Source organism: Lemur catta, chromosome 8 (assembly GCF_020740605.2).
Source record: "Lemur catta isolate mLemCat1 chromosome 8, mLemCat1.pri, whole genome shotgun sequence".
NCBI lineage: Eukaryota > Metazoa > Chordata > Mammalia > Primates > Lemuridae > Lemur > Lemur catta.
Genome location: NC_059135.1, coordinates 31,036,206 through 31,054,619, shown reverse-complemented (window position 1 = coordinate 31,054,619; position 18,414 = coordinate 31,036,206). Strand labels below are relative to the sequence as shown.

Here is an 18,414-nt window from a genome sequence, read left to right as displayed (position 1 = left end):
GACCGGAAGTGACGCATGAGGAGGGTTTCCGGGACTGGTGAGTCGTGGGTAATTTAAATAGCTGCGTGGGTAGCTGCGACCCTCGAGGTAGGTCCTGGTTAGGGCAGGTTGTGAGTGGCATGGTGGTGCTGCAGAGGAAGAAGGCAGAAGAGGAGATCAGGACAGAAAACTGCCCTGCCGCATGAGAACCTTGGGCACTAGTGGGACGGAGGTTCTGACTCAAGTTACTGGCTGTGTCACCTGGCTCTTCACTGTCCTGGAAAAGGACTGAAGTGGCACTGAAATGAGGAATAGTTGAAGTCACTTGGAGCAGTTTGCAGGTTGTCAGTGTTACTTAACAATAGCAAACACAGTGCTTACTCTAGGCACTGTTTCTAGCTTTACGAACGTTTAAATCTCGCGATAACTTGAGCTAGGCGCTATTTCCTTTCTTCAGAGGAGGAAACTGCAGAGGTTAAGTAATTTGCCCGTGGTTACACAGCAATGGCTCTGGGATCCAGTCTGGCTTCAGAGGCAGTGCTCTTAACCACCATGCTGTGCTCCTTCCCATTGTCGTTGTTAACTTTGGCGCTTGCCACATTTAGAAAAGTCTGGAGAGTGGAGTAGTATTAAGACCTCGAGTGGCTTTTGGAGGCCCCACATCACTTCATGTTAAATAAGTGTGTTCATCTCATTAAACATTTTTGCAGTAGAAATGTAGAAAATAATTTGCTTTTGAAATAATTGCGTTACGGGTATTTCATTAAATTTACAATTGGTTATGCTGTCTTGTTAAATATTGTGCACACCATGAAATGCTTTTCTTCAAAAACAAATGTGGGTACTTAAAGAATGAGGTTGAGAATATTATCTTTTGTAGTTATTTGATTAAACATTTACTAATTTTACGGTTTTCATATTTTAGAGCCAACAGTTTTTTTCCAGCTCCTCATTGTCCTTCCACCTTCCCTTTTGCCAAGCTTTCTAGTTTCTTGTTGGATGCAGATGATTTAGCCTACACCTCTCCCACCTCTTGAGCCTGGCCTTTTGAAGCAGATGTTATTGGTTGAGGAGCAGCAGCTCCTGCCTTCTGCCTTGACCCTGCCCATTTGTAAAGTGACCTATCTGTTCCTTGATTCTTGCAGATAAAGCACTTGAAATTTTAAATATTATACTTTTTGATAAAGCATTTTTTAGTGCCAGTATATGCCATCCCAACTCAATTCTGTTGTAGTCAGGAGAGGGGAACTGTCAGTCTGCAGTAAGCATTTAGTGCTGGCCGATGCTGGTGACACTGAGATTTATTAAAGATAGTTCCTATCTTCCAGCAACTTTAACATACTGGCTGAGACAGACCGACGGAACTGTGTAATGTGAGAATAGGTGGGAGGGAAGGGAAGGATTGGGGGAAAACGCCAAAAAGGAAGATTTGTCAAGAAAAGCTTTATTTAGGAAGTTGAAGGGGGTCTTGGAAAAAGGAATGGTAATATTTAGAGAAAAGGATTAGGGGCTGGGCAAGGTGGCTCATGCCTGTAATCCTAACACTCTGGGAGGCCGAGGTGGGTGGATTGCTTGAGCTCAGGAGTTTGAGACCAGCCTGAGCAAGAGCAAGACCCCATCTCTACTAAAAATAGAAATTATATGGACAGCTAAAAATATATATAGAAAAAATTAGCTGGGCATGGTGGTGCATGCCTGTAGTCCCAGCTACTCGGGAGGCTGAGGCAGGAGGATTGCTTGAGCCCAGGAGTTTGAGGTTGCTGTGAGCTAGGCTGATGCCACGGCACTCTCGCCCAGTCAACAGAATGAGACTGTCTCAAAAAAGGATTAGGGAGGTGGGTGGTTGAAACAAGGGTAGGAAGAATAAGAACAAAGATGTGGTGGCTGGATGGAGGAGATGAGCATTTGTATATTATGTACCAGGCTTTGCTAGGTGACATATTCATTTGCTCCTCTGGATGGCGTGTGAGGTAGGTTATAGTATCTCCATTTTGTAGGTAAGAAAACAAGCTCCAAGAGGTTAAATGACTTACCTAAACCACAACATGCTGGTAAGTGTCAGAGCCACTATGTGGACCCAGATCTCTCTGACGACAACTCTTTTGCCCATATGCTTTGATACCTCAAAGACCCATGCCTAAAGCATGTGTGTGTACCATTTGCTGTGTTTTGCCTTCAGACACTCGGTTTGACCTGATTTCTGTATGTTGTCGTCTTGTGTACGCCTGGTCCCCACAACAGTCCGCCTTGTAGATTCCCTGATCTGCAATTCTTCCCGTTCCTTCATGGATTTGAAGGCTCTCCTTTCCTCATTGAATGACTTTGCATCCCTCTCATTTGCTGAGAGTTGGGACAATGTTGGATTACTGGTGGAACCAAGCCCACCACATACTGTACACACACTCTTCCTGACCAATGACTTGACTGAGGAAGTGATGGAGGAGGCGCTGCAAAAGAAAGCAGATCTCATTCTCTCCTACCATCCACCTATTTTCCGACCCTTGAAGCGCATAACCTGGAAAACCTGGAAGGAGCGCCTGGTGATCCGAGCTCTGGAGAACAGAGTTGGTATCTACTCTCCTCACACAGCCTACGATGCTGCACCCCAGGGCGTCAACAACTGGTTGGCTAAAGGACTTGGTGAGAAGCCTCTTCTTTTGTATTTAATATTTTCCTACAAATCCTTGGAAACTTTAGAATGTCTTTCTTATAAAGTTTGGAGTAGGGAGGGCATTCAATGTTGCTGAAACTTGGCAATTGAATTTTATTTGAAAAATGAAACATTTTTATCCATACTGAATAAAGAGAGCATAGGAAGTCTTCATTGCTGGACTGAGCTTTGTGATTCCTCACTATGTGGCACAGTACCTAGCACCCAGGCACTCAAAAAATGCTTGTTGAATTGAAAGTTCAAGGCTTTCCAGAAACCACTTGATATAATCAAGTCAGTTAAAAAGATATCTGGGTTTTATTGAATGTTTATTTATGCCCAGCACAATGAGGGAATTCAGCATAGTGTTTTAGCTTTATTTTAATAAATTTTTTAGTGTACTCATTTTGGGCTGAAGCTTTTATGATAATATGATCTGGATTAATATGGTCAAACAGATTATGAGCATTTGCAACCTGAATCATGGTTTACATAGGTAGAGTTACCAAGCAGTCGACAATTCTATGTATCATCTAAAAACCCATGAATCAGTCTTTCTTGTCCAAATTTTTCTGAAATTTAAGAATCTTCTGGAAAATAATTCTCTAAATAGTTTGATTTTGTATGTCCATGCTGAAGCCCTAGATTATGGGGGCTGTATATCTAAGGGGAATATGTGTGTGTATACTCATATAAGCATATGAGAATGAATCTTTTTAAAAACTAATTTCTTATAAATTTTGCCTATGATAGTTTATGTTTTTAATCTTAAAAAAAAAAACCCACAGAAATTCCCACTTCCCCACAATTTTTTCTCTAGGAGCTTGCACCTTTAGGCCCATACATCCTTCCAAAGCACCCAACTACCCTACAGAGGGAACCCACCGAGTAGAATTCAACGTTAATCACACCCAAGACCTGGACAAAGTCATGTCTGCAGTAAAAGGAATCGTAGATGTTTCTGTTGCTTCTTTTTCTGCTAGGTACAATTTATTTTTCTCTTTTTGTGTGTATTTATTGTAAGCATTTTCCTTAAGAAAGTCTGTAACCCTGGTATTTAGGTTTGAAGGAAATCATTTTCCCTAGGGTTGGTTTACAAATCAGCATACTTCTCATGTGCACATGAGTCCTAGAATAAGAACTATGGAATCTTTTCAAAACAATAAAAATGATAGGTAACATTTACTATTTTCTACATAGGAGAGACTATACTATGCATTTTACATACAGTATTTCTAATCTTCCTGATAATGTTGAAAGGTAGTTTTTACTTTAGAGAATATAGATAGACCCTAGTGATGTAGAGATAACGTAAGGCCTACATTTATTGGTTACCAGCAAATCAGTGATTCCCAGGCACTTTATAGGAAGAATACATTTAAGTGCCTCTTATGAGATCAATCATTGAGTTATTTAGGGTAGAGACAGATTTTCTCTTAAGCTAATTTGTCCTAAAACCTGTGGGAACATCAAGGACAAGTTATACAAAGCTTTAACAAAAATCTTTATACAAAGATTTAACAATGTTTTAAAAAACAAAGGTAAATATAGTGCCTTTTTATTAATATTAAAACACATATTGGGCTACAACCAAAAAGTGATCTCTTTGATGAGTTGTTTTTAAGTATAGATTGCTTATAGTAAAATCACTCCTGGCTAGGGCAATGGCTCGCACCTGTAATCCCAGCACTTTAGGAGGCTGAGGCAGGAGGATTGCTTGAGGCCAGGAGTTTGAGATTAGCCTGAGCGACATAACAAGACCTTGTCTTTACAAAAAGTTTAAAAAGTTATTGGGGTATGGTGGCATGTGCCATAGTTCCGTCTACTCACTCAGAAGGCTGAAGTGGGAGGATTACAGCAGCCCAGGAATTCAAGGCTGCAGTAAGGAAGCTATGATGGTATCACTGCACTCCAGCCTGGGTAACAGAGCAAGACCCTGTCTTAAAAAAAAAAAAGAGAAAGACCATTGCAGATGTCCTGAAATAGTTTTGGGGAATTAAAAAAAATTATTCAGAGACGTAGGTATCTTTCCAAACATGTATAGGAACATGAATATATAGTTTTGTTTTACACAGCTTTAATTAAATGATGTGCTGTCTTTGCCTTTTTTTAACCTAACAGGAGATCTTAGAGATCTTCACATGTAAGTGTATAATAAGGTCTTTCTTAATTGCTGTGTAGTGTTTCTTATTATGCATGTACTGTAGTTTAAGCATCCCTCTTCCTACTGATGGACTTTTTACTGTGGTTCCAGTTTTTTTAATATTACAGTTCTGGGTTTTACCATTTGATAGTGGTCCAGGCATTGTTTTTCCTTCTTTTTTCAAAGTTCCACAGATAATTACAGTGTTGACAATTATGCCTCCAGTTTATTGTTAAAGGTGTCCTTTAGTTCTAGAATTCTATGTCCAGGCAGTGAGGCAGTGTCCCCCACTCAGCAGGGGCCAGAGCCTGCCTTAGAGCTGAGGGAGGAGAGCTTCAGAGACCCTGCAGAGGTTCTAGGCACAGGGGCCAAGGTAGATTACCTGGAGTTTGGAACTTCCTCATTTAAGGAGTTGGCCTTGAGGCAGCAGTCCTTATACCTCAAGTTCGACCCACTACTGAAGGACAGTCTTTGTCGACCAGTGACCACAGCCAGTGGGACAAACAGCACACATGATGCAGACTGGCCTTTCTCAGGAAATCCACCAGAGTTTGATTCCTTGGGAGTGCTAGATGTTCCTGTGCCGGGCCCACCTCCGTGTGTCTTCATGCCTGGGAGCCCACCCCTGCCTGCCACTGGGCCCATCGTGGACCTGCTGCAGTACAGCCAGAAGGACCTGGACATGGCAGTGAAAGTGACACAGGAGGAAAACCGGGAGCTGAAACGCAAGTGTGAGGAGCTCCACAGGAAGAACTTGGAGCTGGAGTAGATCATGGACAGATTTGAGGCAGTCATGTACCAGGCAATAGAGGATGCTGACAAACAGGAGGAACTTGCCAAAGCCGAAATCCAGAAAGTTATAAAAGAAAAAGACCAACTTACTGCAGACCTGAACCTCATGGAAAAGTCCTTCTCCGATCCCTTCAAACGGTTTCAGAAGCAGAAGGAGGTGATTGAAGGCTACCGCAAGAACGAAGAGTTGCTGAGGAGTATTTAGTGAGGATTGACAAGGAGGGCCAGAGATACCAAGCACTGAAGGCCCACACGGAAGAGAAGCTCAAGCTGGCAAATGAGGAGATTTCCCAGGTCCGGAGTAAGGCCCAAGTGGAGGCCTTGGCATTCCAGACAAGCCTGAGGAAGGAGCAGATGCGGATCCACTTGCTGGGGAAGAAAGAGCAGAAGACTAAAGAAAACGACAAAGCTGACCAGGATCTGTGATGACCTCATCTTCAAGATGAGTATCTGACTAGAAGCCACTGACCAGCAGCCACCCTCCCTTCTATCTAAATAGAAAACTTTCTTCATGCCAGTCTTTTTGGAGAGGCTCTAGAGCATGCTTCTCAGACGGTGATTCAAGAACCTCCTGCCTCATTGTTAATGAAGTGCTTAGTAAAGCGGCAGATTTTTGGCTTTATAATCTGTGTGATTATAATGGGATTTGCTTGAGAATCTGCCCAGGAGATTCTCGTGTTCATTCAATGATATTTTCAAATTACCCCATCTTTGGCTTGTAAAAAATTTATTTTGCCCCAGCCCCATTCGTAGATATTCTGTTTCACTGGATCTGTAGATGGGTCCAGCAGCTGTCATTTTAACAAGTGAGCACAGATTTTTTAAAACAATTTTATTGGACGGGCGCGGTGGCTCACGCCTGTAATCCTAGCACTCTGGGAGGCCAAGGCGGGTGGATCGCTCGAGGTCAGGAGTTCGAGACCAGCCTGAGCAAGAGCGAGACCCCCGTCTCTACTAAAAAAAATAGAAAGAAATTATATGGCCAACTAAAAATCTATATAGAAAAAATTAGCCGGGCATAGTGGTGCATGCCTGTAGTCCCAGCTACTCGGGAGGCTGAGGCAGTAGGATCACTTAAGCTGAGGAGTCTGAGGTTGCTATGAGCTAGGCTGACGCCACGGCATTCATTCTAGCCTGGGCAACAAAGTGAGACTCTGTCTCAAAAAAAAAAAAAAATTTATTATTACTTTTCTTATGAGACGGGTCTCACTGTATCACCCAGGCTGTTCTTGAACTCCTAGGCTTGAGAGATCTTCCCCTCTCAGCCTCCCAAGTAGCTGAGACTACAGGCACATGCCACCATGCCCAGCTGAGCAGGTTTCTGGTGCACAATTGGTATTAAGAACAGGGGTTTCAAAGTGAGGTCCCTGGACCAGCAACACTGGCATCACCTGGAACTTGTTTGAAAGGTAAATTCTCAGATCCCCACCTAGACCAGAAGTTCTGGGGGCGGGGCCCGCAATGTTTTAGTAAATCCCCCAGGTGATTCAGATGCATACTACAGTGAGAAACTGTTCTAGAAAATGGATTGGTTTGGGATTAAATGGGTTCTGTTGGTTAAATCCTTAGTACCACATAAATCTAATCTCCTATTATAGCAGACTTGTCAACTGTGGATTATTTAAAACACATTTTGGTTATAATTATCCTAAACCAATGAGTGATTTGTTTTTTCTAGGATTGATGATGAAGAACAAACACGGATCAGTCTGAATTGTACTCAGAAAGCTTTGATGCAGGTGGTGGCTTTTCTCTCTCAGAACAAACAACTTTATCAGAAGACTGAAATTCTATCACTGGAGAAGGTAATGAAAATATTTTATACACTTGATCTTACATAACTGCATTTTCTAATAGCTTTATTGAGGTATAATTGATACACTAAAAATTGTACATGTTTAGTGCATACAATGAGTTTCATTTCTTTGCATTTTTCTTCAGCAGATTCATTTGTAAATTGTTTTATCGACAGGCCATTAACTTTTACCTAAAGAAGTACAAAGTGGCAGCATAATAGTCCCTGGAAAGTATATTGAGAAAGGGAGACATTCCAGGAATAGGAAAATGTTGGTACTTCTTCAGGGTTATAGACTTGGTTACAGTTACAGGTTTAATCTATATCTTTACTTTCTGGCTCAGAATGCTTTCCCAAGGGCAACAAAAAATATAAAAGAGCCCATATTTCCAACTACTTTCTTTTTTTGTTTTTATTTTTTGTTTTTTCTTGAGACAGGGTCTCTCTCTGTTGCCTGGGCTAGAGTGCAGTGGCATCATCATAGTTCACTGCAAACTCAGACTCCTGGGCTCAAGCAATCCTCCTGCCTCAGCCTCCCAAGTAGCTGGGACTAAAAGTGCATGCCTCTATTTTTGTAGAGACGGGGGTCTCGCTCTTGCTCAGGCTAGTCTGGAACTCCTGGCCTCAAGCAAGCACTCCTCCCACCTTAGCCTCCCAAAGTGCTAGGATTGCAGGTATGAGCCACTGTGCCTGGCTTTTGACTACTTTCTGAACATTTTCCAGTTACAGAGCCCACAAGCATTTCACATCCAATGCATACAAATATTGACTTTATCCCTACCCCACCCCTTTATATCTTTTCTTTTGTTTTATTCCATTCCATGTTAAGGTAACGTTATCTACTTTATTTTCCAAGTTTCCACTATTCCTCCTTTGCTCCTGTAAGTCCAAGCCCTGCTGATTCTGTCCCTCAGTGTTTCTCATCTCTATTAGCTCTGCCACCACAGTATTTGAAACTTTCATCTTCCCTCACCTGGGATATTAGTAGTCTCCTCACTGGGCACCTACAGGAAGCAGTCTAGGCTTTTTAGCACAGTTAAGACCCACGTCCTGGTAAAACTTTCTTTGAATCTGCTTCTTCCAAGTACCACCCCCAAGTCCCAGTTCATTTAGTTTGTATTCCTTTGTGCTCCTATAACAACAGTACCTACCTTGTATTTAAATGCTTTTATTATGATTATTCATTTAAATGTCTGCCCTTCTGGGAGGCTGTGAACTCCCAGACACCAAAATGTTTCTGTTAGGTTTGCATCCCCAAACTTTAGTGTGGAGCTAGCTATAGTAAGCTCCTAGTGTGCATGTCTTATTGATTTCAGCATTTGCTGTTTGTTCTATAAGTTTGGTTTTTTAGGACTGATAATGGACAGCGACAGCGCTTCTAACTTCTTTCTGTTTCTCTTCAGCCGTTGCTTCTGCATACTGGAATGGGACGATTGTGCACACTGGATGAATCTGTCTCCCTGGCAACCATGATTGAGCGAATCAAAAGACACCTAGAACTATCTCATATTCGCTTAGCTCTTGGAGTAGGAAGGACCTTAGGTAAATATTTCTCCTTCATTTATCCAATATACCTACTGATAATGTTGGACAAAGGTTGAAACTCTTAGTTGTATTAATATAAGTGATAGGGAATGTGTTAGTAGCTCACAGGAGATGATATATCTATCAGGGTTGGCAAGACATCTCATTGGCTTAATCAAAAAGATTTATTTCTTAGTCATGCTACGGGTCATCTCAGCCAGCAGAGAAAGTCCAGTCATTGTAGACTGGTTGCTGCTGCGGAGGGAGACTATTTTAGAGGGTTTTAAAAAACTGTCAGTTAAAACTCCCAGGCTAGAAATGAAACATGTTATTTTGCTCAACTCATCTTCCAAAATTAGTCACATAACCCAGAGAGGACATAAAGTGCAGTCTTACCGTGTGCCAGGAAGAGAGCTAGAATCATGATTGCTACGATTATAACATAAATTTTGCACTTAACATGACTGATGATATTTTATAGTGAGGTGTTACTAAGTGCTCTGATCCACTGCACTTTCTAAGTCTTGTAGCCACTGTCTTTTCTTCTGGCTTTTCCTAGTACTTTTGGGAACAAAAGGAATGAACAGACATTTGCTGGTCACTGGCAGTGAGCCCACAGTGTTCTGAGTGTCTTTCCTGTGTTTGTGAGCTCCCACTGCAAAAACAGTGGAGCACAGTTGTTGTGGGTATGAATTCTGAGCTCAGACAACCTGGGTTCAAATTTGTCTGTCCTATTTGCTGCATGACTTTGACAGATTTTTTTAACTCCTCTGTGTCCCAGTAGCCTCATCTGTAAAAACTGCGTTAATAATAAAACCTAACTCAGTGGCACTATAGTCCATGTGACGTGACACAGTGACTGGTGCATATTAAGTACAGTTAAAGGGCTAGCTGTTGTTAACTGTGGTAGGCATCCTTACTCCCATTTTATAGGTCAAAAATTGAGTTTCAGAGACGTAACTAACTTATCCAAAAGTTCACAGGTCAAACAACTCTCATGGGGGTTAGTTTCCAAGGCAAATGGACAGCAGAGGTGGGATTTGAGTTCAGTCCAACTCCAAAGCCCCCCTTTGACACACCACCCTCCTAAACTGCAGTGACCACTAATAAAGTGTCCATTTTAGAAACTTAAATGCTGAATACTTGGATTTTGGTTTGAAAGTTTCGGTTATTCCACTTTTCAGAGGATGCTCTTTGAGGATAAATAGTATATTGAAAAAATATGTGCTAAATGCATTCGTAGCATTCCTCTAACTAGCCCTTTTAGTTCCTCAGCTTCCTCGCCTGAGAACAGAGGTAGCACTTGCCTGCCTCCCACCAATGTACCTGGCAGCATTGGGATAAAGCCTGGAACTGCACCGTTAGTACTTCTCACTGGTTGTGGGCTTGTGCAGCCACATCCAAAGGAGTAATAACACTGTCTTGGATTAGCTATGCAATACCAAAGAATGATCTGTTTGATTATATTAGAAAGTGTCTTTTTAAAAGTTCAGTAAGCGCAATTCGTACACTGGTGATGAGAGCAGGAGTGAAATCTGCATTACATCTAGGATTCTTGGGGTACGAATTATATTATTAAAATGAAAAGGAACTGTAAAGCATTGGTCTCTTGTTTCTTTTATCTTGAAGAGTCCCAAGTCAAAGTCGTGGCCCTTTGCGCTGGCTCTGGGAGCAGCGTTCTGCAGGGTGTCGAGGCTGACCTTTACCTCACAGGTAGGATGGCCTTTAGATTTCTCTTCCCCAACTATGGTTTATTTTTTACAAATACAAAAATAGCAGATTTTAGGACAGTGCCTGGCACATAGATGATGTCTAATAAATACCTGAATTAAACAGGAACTGCACCAGAATTAGGGATGTATTTTATTCTTTGTGGGGGAAAAAAAAACATTCAATAATTTATTAGATTATCTCAAAAATTGATGTTCAACATTTATTTAACCTACCTTCTTCCTAAACCTGATTCCTCTCAAATTTCATGTTAGTTAGTGATACTTTCTACCCTGTCATGTTTGCTAGAAAAATGTCTCGTCTTACTCAGACCTAAAGCCAGTCATAATTCCTATCAGTTCGAGCTCCATAATCTTTCTAGAACCTTTCTCCTTATCTCTACCCAAACACCATCTCCTACCTGAAGTACTGCATCAAACCTCTAAACTTATACTCCAGATACTCCCCTAAAATTAAATTTTGAAAGTATAGATTTGATGGTGTTAACGGTCCTGGTTAAAAAAACGTCAGTGATTTCCTGTATCTGTCCTGGTAGAGCCTGAATGTTGCATCCTCTTTCATGTAGCCTTTGCTTATGCTGTTTTCTTTCACTAGAATGCCTCTTCCTTGCCCCTTTCCTTGTACTGCTAGTGATAAGTGATAACCTCCTCTGAGCCTTTTCTGACACTGTCCTGCTTCTGCCCGTCTTGGATCCCTGTCATTTCATCCTTAACCCCCAGTATGCATTTCTGCTGGGAAGAAGTTACTTATCTGGCTCCCGGGCTTTATAACTCTCTCCTTGAGAATAATACCTGATAGGTACTGGTTAATTTTTATTGAAAGAATTACTTGAACTAGTTACTACTCAGGGATATGGCCAAACATGGCCCATTATTCATCCAAAGGATTTGGAGGCATTTTAAAGGATTCCTACTTTGTAGACCTGCTGGTACCAGCTGCATTTCTACCTCTGCTCCTCCTTAGGGTTAGGAGAGAGTTAAAGAATTACTTTTCCCACTTCTAGGACCAGACTCTAGGGTCTAAACCTTCTGGCCATCCCATTGGCTGCTTCCCACACCCATGACTTATTGTACAGCACACTCTCTTACGAAGGCTGCTGCACTGAAAACATTGTCATGTCCAGAAGAGTAGAAGTACAACATCAGAGCAAGCCCAATGGACTTGCTCTGAACTAATAAATTGAAAATGTACATGATGGTTTCCTGGTTTTTTCTGAAGATGTAAGGTTTTTATAAGCCCTCAAATTTGTACCAGATTGAAATAAACTTACAAAATACAGGCAATTTGACTGAATATCTTACAGCATGGTATGTGGCTGTTTTAAAATCCATTTTAACATTTTACTTAAAAGGAATTTCAGACCTATAGAAAAGTTGCAAGAATAGTACAATGAACTCCTGTATGCCCTTCACCTAGATTACTAATGATAATATTTTTTCACATTGTACATTTTCTATGGACATATATATGTGTGTATAAGTTAAAATATGTATTTATATATATATTTATATATTTCCCCCAGAACCATTTTGGAATAAATTGCAGATATGACGACTTTTTACTTCTCAATACTTCATCTATAATCACCTAAGAATGAGGACATTCTTTTATAAAACCATGGAACAGTTACCAAATTCCAGAATTTAATATTGTTAAAACACTTATTTGATATACAGGCCGTATTCAAATTTTGCCAGTTGATCAAAATTTATAGCATTTCTTTCTTTCCTTTCTTTTTTGAGACAGGGCCTCATTCTGTTGCCTGGGCGAGAGTGCCGTGGCATCAGCCTAGCTCACAGCACCCTCAGACTCCTGGGCTCAAGCTATCCTCCTGCCTCAGCCTGCCCAGTACCTGGGACTACAGGCATGTGCCACCACGCCTGGCTGATTTTTTAAATATTTTGTAGAGATGGGGTCTCACTATGTTGCTCAGGCTGGTCTCAAACTCCTGGTCTGAAGCGATCCTCCCAAAGTTCTAGGATTATAGGCATGAGCCACCATGCACGGTCTATAGCATTTCTTTTTCTGATCCATATGCAATCCATGATCACATACTGCATTTAGTTGTTACATCTCTTTAGTTTCCTTCAATCTGGAATAGTTCCTTAACTTTATTTTCATAGCATTGACATCTCTGAAGATTATAGGCCTTTTTTTTGTGGTTCTCTCTCATTTTGGGGTGTCTGATTATTTCCTCATAAATAACTTTAATTTTTTTTTTTAAATTGAAAGTAATGTGTGCATAAGATAAATTCAAACAGTTCCAAAATGGTAAAATGCCTTCCCTATCTGGCTATAGGGAGAAACAGTACATATATTACCCGGCTACCTTTAGATGTCTATGTTATGTGAGGCATCACTTTGAATATAACTTCAGGGATGGGAAACACTAGCTAAAGGACCAAATATTGGCTTCTGCTGAAGCTCACCACCCTTCTTGTGAGCCTGAGGTAGTGTTTTTATGGTACTGAGTTAAGGGTAATATCCTATAAAGACCAGCAGATGGGGAGCTTGCTCCTTGCAAATGTAAATTCTCTCTCACTTGTCTCTTTCTCTTTCCTGCAACTGCCATCCTGAGCCAAGCTCTTTTTTCTTTGGCTTCAGCTATTGCAGGGTCTTCACTGATTTCCCCAGTTTCGTGCCTTCTCCAGCTAGTGAGTTTATAATAGTCCAGGCAGCCAGACTTATGTTTCCTAAAGCATGGCTTCTAACTGGACTGCCTTAATGTCTTTTTCTCCCTTTTTACTTTCTTTTACTATTGTAGATTAAGATATTTTAAAAGGTATGTGAATAAAAACTATTCCTTATAGTGAAATGACACATACTGGGGAGAAAGTGTGGGAAATTGAAAATTTCTGGGGATAAACTCATTTTTTCCTATGAACCTTTTTTCCTTTTTTATACCTTTATGTCTCTAAATATAGTTAAAAATTATGCTTTTATGAACAAACCAAATTGTGCACATTTTTGCTCTTAAATTAGAAGTCATAAAATTCACAAATGGTGTTTTTAAAAATTCAAAACATTATATTTTAGTTCTCTTCAAATCTTTTCACAAAAGATGAGAACCTCTTCCACCAATAACTTCAGAATTTCCAGGAATTTTGCCTAAGTCAAAGAAAACTACTTTGTTTTTAATCAAGAAATAATCTTTTTTTTTCTTTTGAGACAGAGTCTATCTCTGTTGCCCGAGCTAGAGTGCCATGGCGTCAGCCTAGCTCACAGCAACCTCAAACTTCTGGGCTTAAGCAATCCTTCTGCCTCAGCCTCCCGAGTAGCTGGCATGTACCACCATGCCCGGCTAATTTTTTTCTATGTAGGTATTTTAGCTGTCCACATCATTTCTTTCTATTTTTAGTAGAGACGGGGGTCTCACTCTTGCTCAGGCTGGTCTTGAACTCCTGACCTTGAGCGATCCTCCCGCCTCGGCCTCCCAGAGTGCTAGGATTACAGGCGTGAGCCACCATGCCCAGCCCAAGAAATAATCTTAAACTCATTTCATCCTTTTGAGTTAGACTAAGGTTGATGCTGAAAATATTGGTGCTCACAAAAGCATAAAAGAAGCTTCTGGGAAGTATACCTAGGATTTCTGCTGAGGTATTTATTTATTACTTACATAGGAAGCACACTTTCTGAAAACCCTGTTATTACTTACATAGGAAGCACACTTTCTGAAAACCCTGTTTTACTTAGCAGTGGTCATTTATTTTATTGTGGAAACACTTCGAATGGGTGTTCTCACAGATCTGCTTCTGGCTGGATATGTTGGATTGGATACTTGTCTTGGGGTCTGCTAAAGAGAAAGAAGTTGGAATTCTCAGTGAGATGGTCTCTCTCTTTTTAAGTTAGAGGACATGTAAGAAAACTGTACATAGCTTTCTAAATTTACATGTAAAAGTAATTCTATTGTATTATGTTTACTTTATACAGAATACAAACTTGGTGTTTCTGCTGTTGTGGTTCAGCATTCCACAGATTCCATGTCTAATATGTAAGTATTTGTCTTTCCTTTTTGGCAGGTGAGATGTCCCATCATGATATTCTGGATGCTGCTTCCCAAGGAATAAATGTCATCCTTTGTGAACACAGTAACACTGAACGAGGCTTTCTTTCTGACCTTCGAGATATGCTGGGTGCTCATTTGGAGAATAAGATTAATATTATCCTGTCAGAGACAGACAGGGACCCTCTTCATGTGGTATAATACATACAGGAACATCAGGATAACACAATCTACAAATCAGTTGGATCCCTGCTCGAATTCATAACATGAATCAGAGGAGTTCATGTCCTTCCTAGAGAGTATCTTAGAATGTATTATCATTTCCAGTTTGTTAATCTGGTTCACCAAATGTTCTGTAGCTCAAGGTTAAAACTGTGATGTAACTATTATATTAATAAATATTCATTATATACTGTACGAAAGATTGATGAAAATCTGTTTACTTAACATTCTTAGGAAGTAGTTCTAATAATTCTCTCCTTAGTTTAGTTATAGATGGAATATGTCAATCTAGATCTCTCTGCCCTTAGTTTAAAAATATACTTAAAAACTTGGGTTTTTAAGAAATAAGAACACTTATTTCTAGGTAGTAGCCTTCTTGGGGTGATAAGGTCTATCCATATGTCTGTGTTCTAGTTCCACCTAAATTCTAATCTCCCACCTAAATTTCAGAATCAGGATAAGATTTATAAGGATGAGGTGTTTTTTTTTTTAATATACATGATCATATTATTATTGCTTTATGGCTTTGTAGGTGACTCACCTATAATTTTCTTTTCCTTCCATAATACTCCTTTTTTTCCTGCTTTTTCTTTCACTTCCCTCTGGGGCATTGAGCTTGGCTGCCTTACACAGAGGGCAGGGCCAGGGAGTGAAATTCAGAGCATGAAGAACAAAATCAAATATCTCAAAATATCATCCTGCCCCATTTAATTTGGGCCCTTTATGTACTTGGATGCCCCTTTAAACGGAGCATGTACTGGGCTGCGGGGCTCACTGCCTGCCTGCTGCCACTGTGACAGGGCAGATAACCTTTCTAGGACTACTGTTTGTTTTCAAGTCATATGGCCAAAGCAATATTCCCTAGACTTAGACATTCTTGGATTACCTTTATGCTTTTTGCTATTTTTCCATACCACATATATGTATATATAAAGAGAGAGAGATTTTTTTCCTTTTATTGTTTGCTTGTTTTTTGAAGAGACAGGGTCTCTTTCTGTCACCCAGGCTGGGGTGCAGTGACACAGTCATAGCTCACTGCAGCCTCAAACTCCCAGGCTCAAGGGATCCTCCCACCTCAGTCTCTTAAGTTGCTGGGACTACAGGTGTGCACTACCATGCCCAGCTAATTTTTAAACTTTTTGTAGACATGAGGGCTCACTTTGTTGCCCAGGCTGGTCTAGAACTCTCGGCCTTAAGTGATCCTCCCACCTTGGCCTTCCAAAGTGCTAGGATTACAAGCGTGAGCCATGGTACCCAGCCCACCACATATAATTTTCACTTCATGTTTTGTTTTTTTTTTTGTATTGTGGTATAAAATCCAGGTAATATAAAATTCATTTTTTTTATTTTTTAATTTAATAGTTTTGTGTTTTTTATGTTGGTTTTTTTTTTTTTTTTTTTGAGACAGAATCTCACTCTGTTGCCCAGGCTAGAGTGCCCTGGCATCAGCCTAGCTCACAGCAACCTCAACCTGGGCTCAAGCAATCCCTCTGCCTTAGCCTCCCAAGTAGCTGGGACTACAGGCATGCGCCATCATGTCCAGCAAATTTTTTTCATATATATTATTAGTTGTCCAGTTAATTTCTTTCTATTTTTAGTAGAGACGGGGTCTCGAGCTCCTTAGCTCAAATGATCCACCCGCCTCGGCCTCCCAGAGTGCTAGGATTACAGGCATGAGCCACCTCGCCCGGGCAAAATTCACCATTTTAAAGTATACAATTCAGTAGCTTTTAGTACATTTACTATGTTGTTTAACCATTACCACTATAGTTCCAAAACATTTTTCATCACCCCAGGAGGAAATCCCACTAAGTAATAACTCCCTCCTCCCATCTCCTTGTAACCACTAATCTGCTTCCTGTTTCTATGGACTTGTTTATTCTGGATATTTTATATAAATGGAATCATACACTATGTGGTTCTTTGTGTCTGGCTTCTTAATGTTTTCTCCATTACTGCTGCCTTTTGTGTTTGATTTTTTTCCTGGTGTATTGTTTTGATTCCCTTCTCATTTCCTTTTCTGTACATTTTATTTTCTTATTTTAAAGGAAATTTTCTCTCACATCCATTATAACTTTCAAATATTTACCTAATCCATCTTAAATATAGGATTATTACAATACAAAAGGATACTGCTTAAAAGTCTTTTTTTAAAAGATGTCATTTTTAAGCTTAGTGTCTAATGACATGTGTTGTTTTGCTCATTTAATAAAGCCACATTTTTACATGAAATAGTTGTTTAGTAATCCCTGGTCTACTCCTGAAAGCAAGTGAGGCTGAGGAAGGACATCAAAATCTCTCACAGGGTTCAGTGACCCTAGGGAAATGGTCCTAGTCCTATAGGACTTACAGCATTGCCTTGAATGCCCAAATGGACTGTCTGCATTCCAGGTGGAAGGTTGTAGATGGTAGGACCCGTGTCCCCACCTTTCTTCTGCACACACAAGTATCTTTCACAAGTACAACACATTCCTTTTGGCCACACCTTATATAAGACCTTGTGCACACGTATGTGTGGGGAGGCTGTTCCCCACGGACGTAGATGGGGGTCGCAATCAGAGACCTACAGCAGGAAAAGAGTGAAGCTGGCCAGCAGGGGAGATCAATAATTCAGCTCAAGGCAAGTGCTGCTGGGCAGAAGGAAGGTCCGGGGTGGCCAAGTCTTCCTGACCTTTCAGGGCAGTACAGGAAATCTGGATTTTTAATGTGATTATCTCCAAATTCTGAAACGTTGGCAACTAAAGCAAATTTTTTTTTTTTTAATGTGGCTCGAACAGACCCTCATACAGAGAAGAAAAAGGAGGGCTGTAACGGAGAGGCGACTCCAAGAAGCCACACAAGCAGATGGGGACGGCAGAGCCCGAGGTTTCGAGAAAGCTCCTCTTGGGGATGTAAAATACACGTACCCTGTGCGGCTTCGTGGCCCAGAGCACCAAGTCGAAGTCCCCACGCCCGCCCAAGGCCTCACGGGCCTCGGAGCCCCGCCACGCCACGCCACCTCCACTGTTTGAGAGCCACAGGTTCCTCTTCCTCCGGACTTTGCCCTCCGTTCCTTGGATGGCCTCGAATGCCATTATCTGCCACTCTCCTCCCAATGTCTGTCGCGAGCTGACTCCCGCTCCGCGCTCCCAGAGGGCCCCACACAGACCCTCCTCTATGGCCCCAAGGCGCCCTCCGGAAACAGGCTGCTCAGGCAGCGTCACCCAGTGGCACCCGGGGTGAGTGACAGTTCCAGAAAGCACGCAGCCCGCCCCACCCGCGCGCGGAGCCCAGCCCAGGGCCTGGCCGGCGCGGAGTCCCCGCCGATCCGCAGAGGCCGGCGAGGCGCCTACTGGTAATGTAAAAAGATGTCGGCCGGGCGCGGCGGCTCACGCCTGTAATCCTAGCACTCTGGGAGGCCGAGGCGGGTGGATCATTTGAGCTAAGGAGCTCGAGACCCCGTCTCTACTAAAAATAGAAAGAAATTATCTGGACAACTAAAATATATATAGAAAAAATTAGCCCGGCATGGTGGCGCATGCCTGTAGTCCCAGCTACTCGGGAGGCTGAGGCAGGAGGATCGCTTGAGCCCAGGA

At 41.5% G+C, this 18,414-nt stretch overlaps 1 protein-coding gene across 10 annotated transcripts; it reads left to right on the top strand.

Moving 5' to 3' along the window:
• Window positions 1-17: 17 nt before the first annotated feature.
• On the top strand, window positions 18-18,140 carry NIF3L1 (NGG1 interacting factor 3 like 1). Of its 10 annotated transcripts, none has more exons than XM_045559782.1 (8): window positions 39-87; window positions 1,977-2,030; window positions 2,487-2,619; window positions 3,450-3,612; window positions 7,243-7,369; window positions 8,763-8,901; window positions 10,513-10,596; window positions 14,634-15,064. In XM_045559782.1, the coding sequence occupies exons 2-8, from the start codon at window positions 2,004-2,006 to the stop codon at window positions 14,816-14,818; spliced, it is 858 nt and encodes a 285-aa protein (XP_045415738.1). In that variant the 5' UTR covers window positions 39-87; window positions 1,977-2,003; the 3' UTR covers window positions 14,819-15,064. The 10 variants fall into 10 exon arrangements, with proteins under 10 accessions (XP_045415730.1, XP_045415736.1, XP_045415738.1 ...); XM_045559778.1 differs by having other exon boundaries at window positions 2,159-2,619; XM_045559774.1 differs by lacking the exons at window positions 39-87; window positions 1,977-2,030 and adding an exon at window positions 18-37 and having other exon boundaries at window positions 2,159-2,619.
• Window positions 18,141-18,414: the final 274 nt, after the last annotated feature.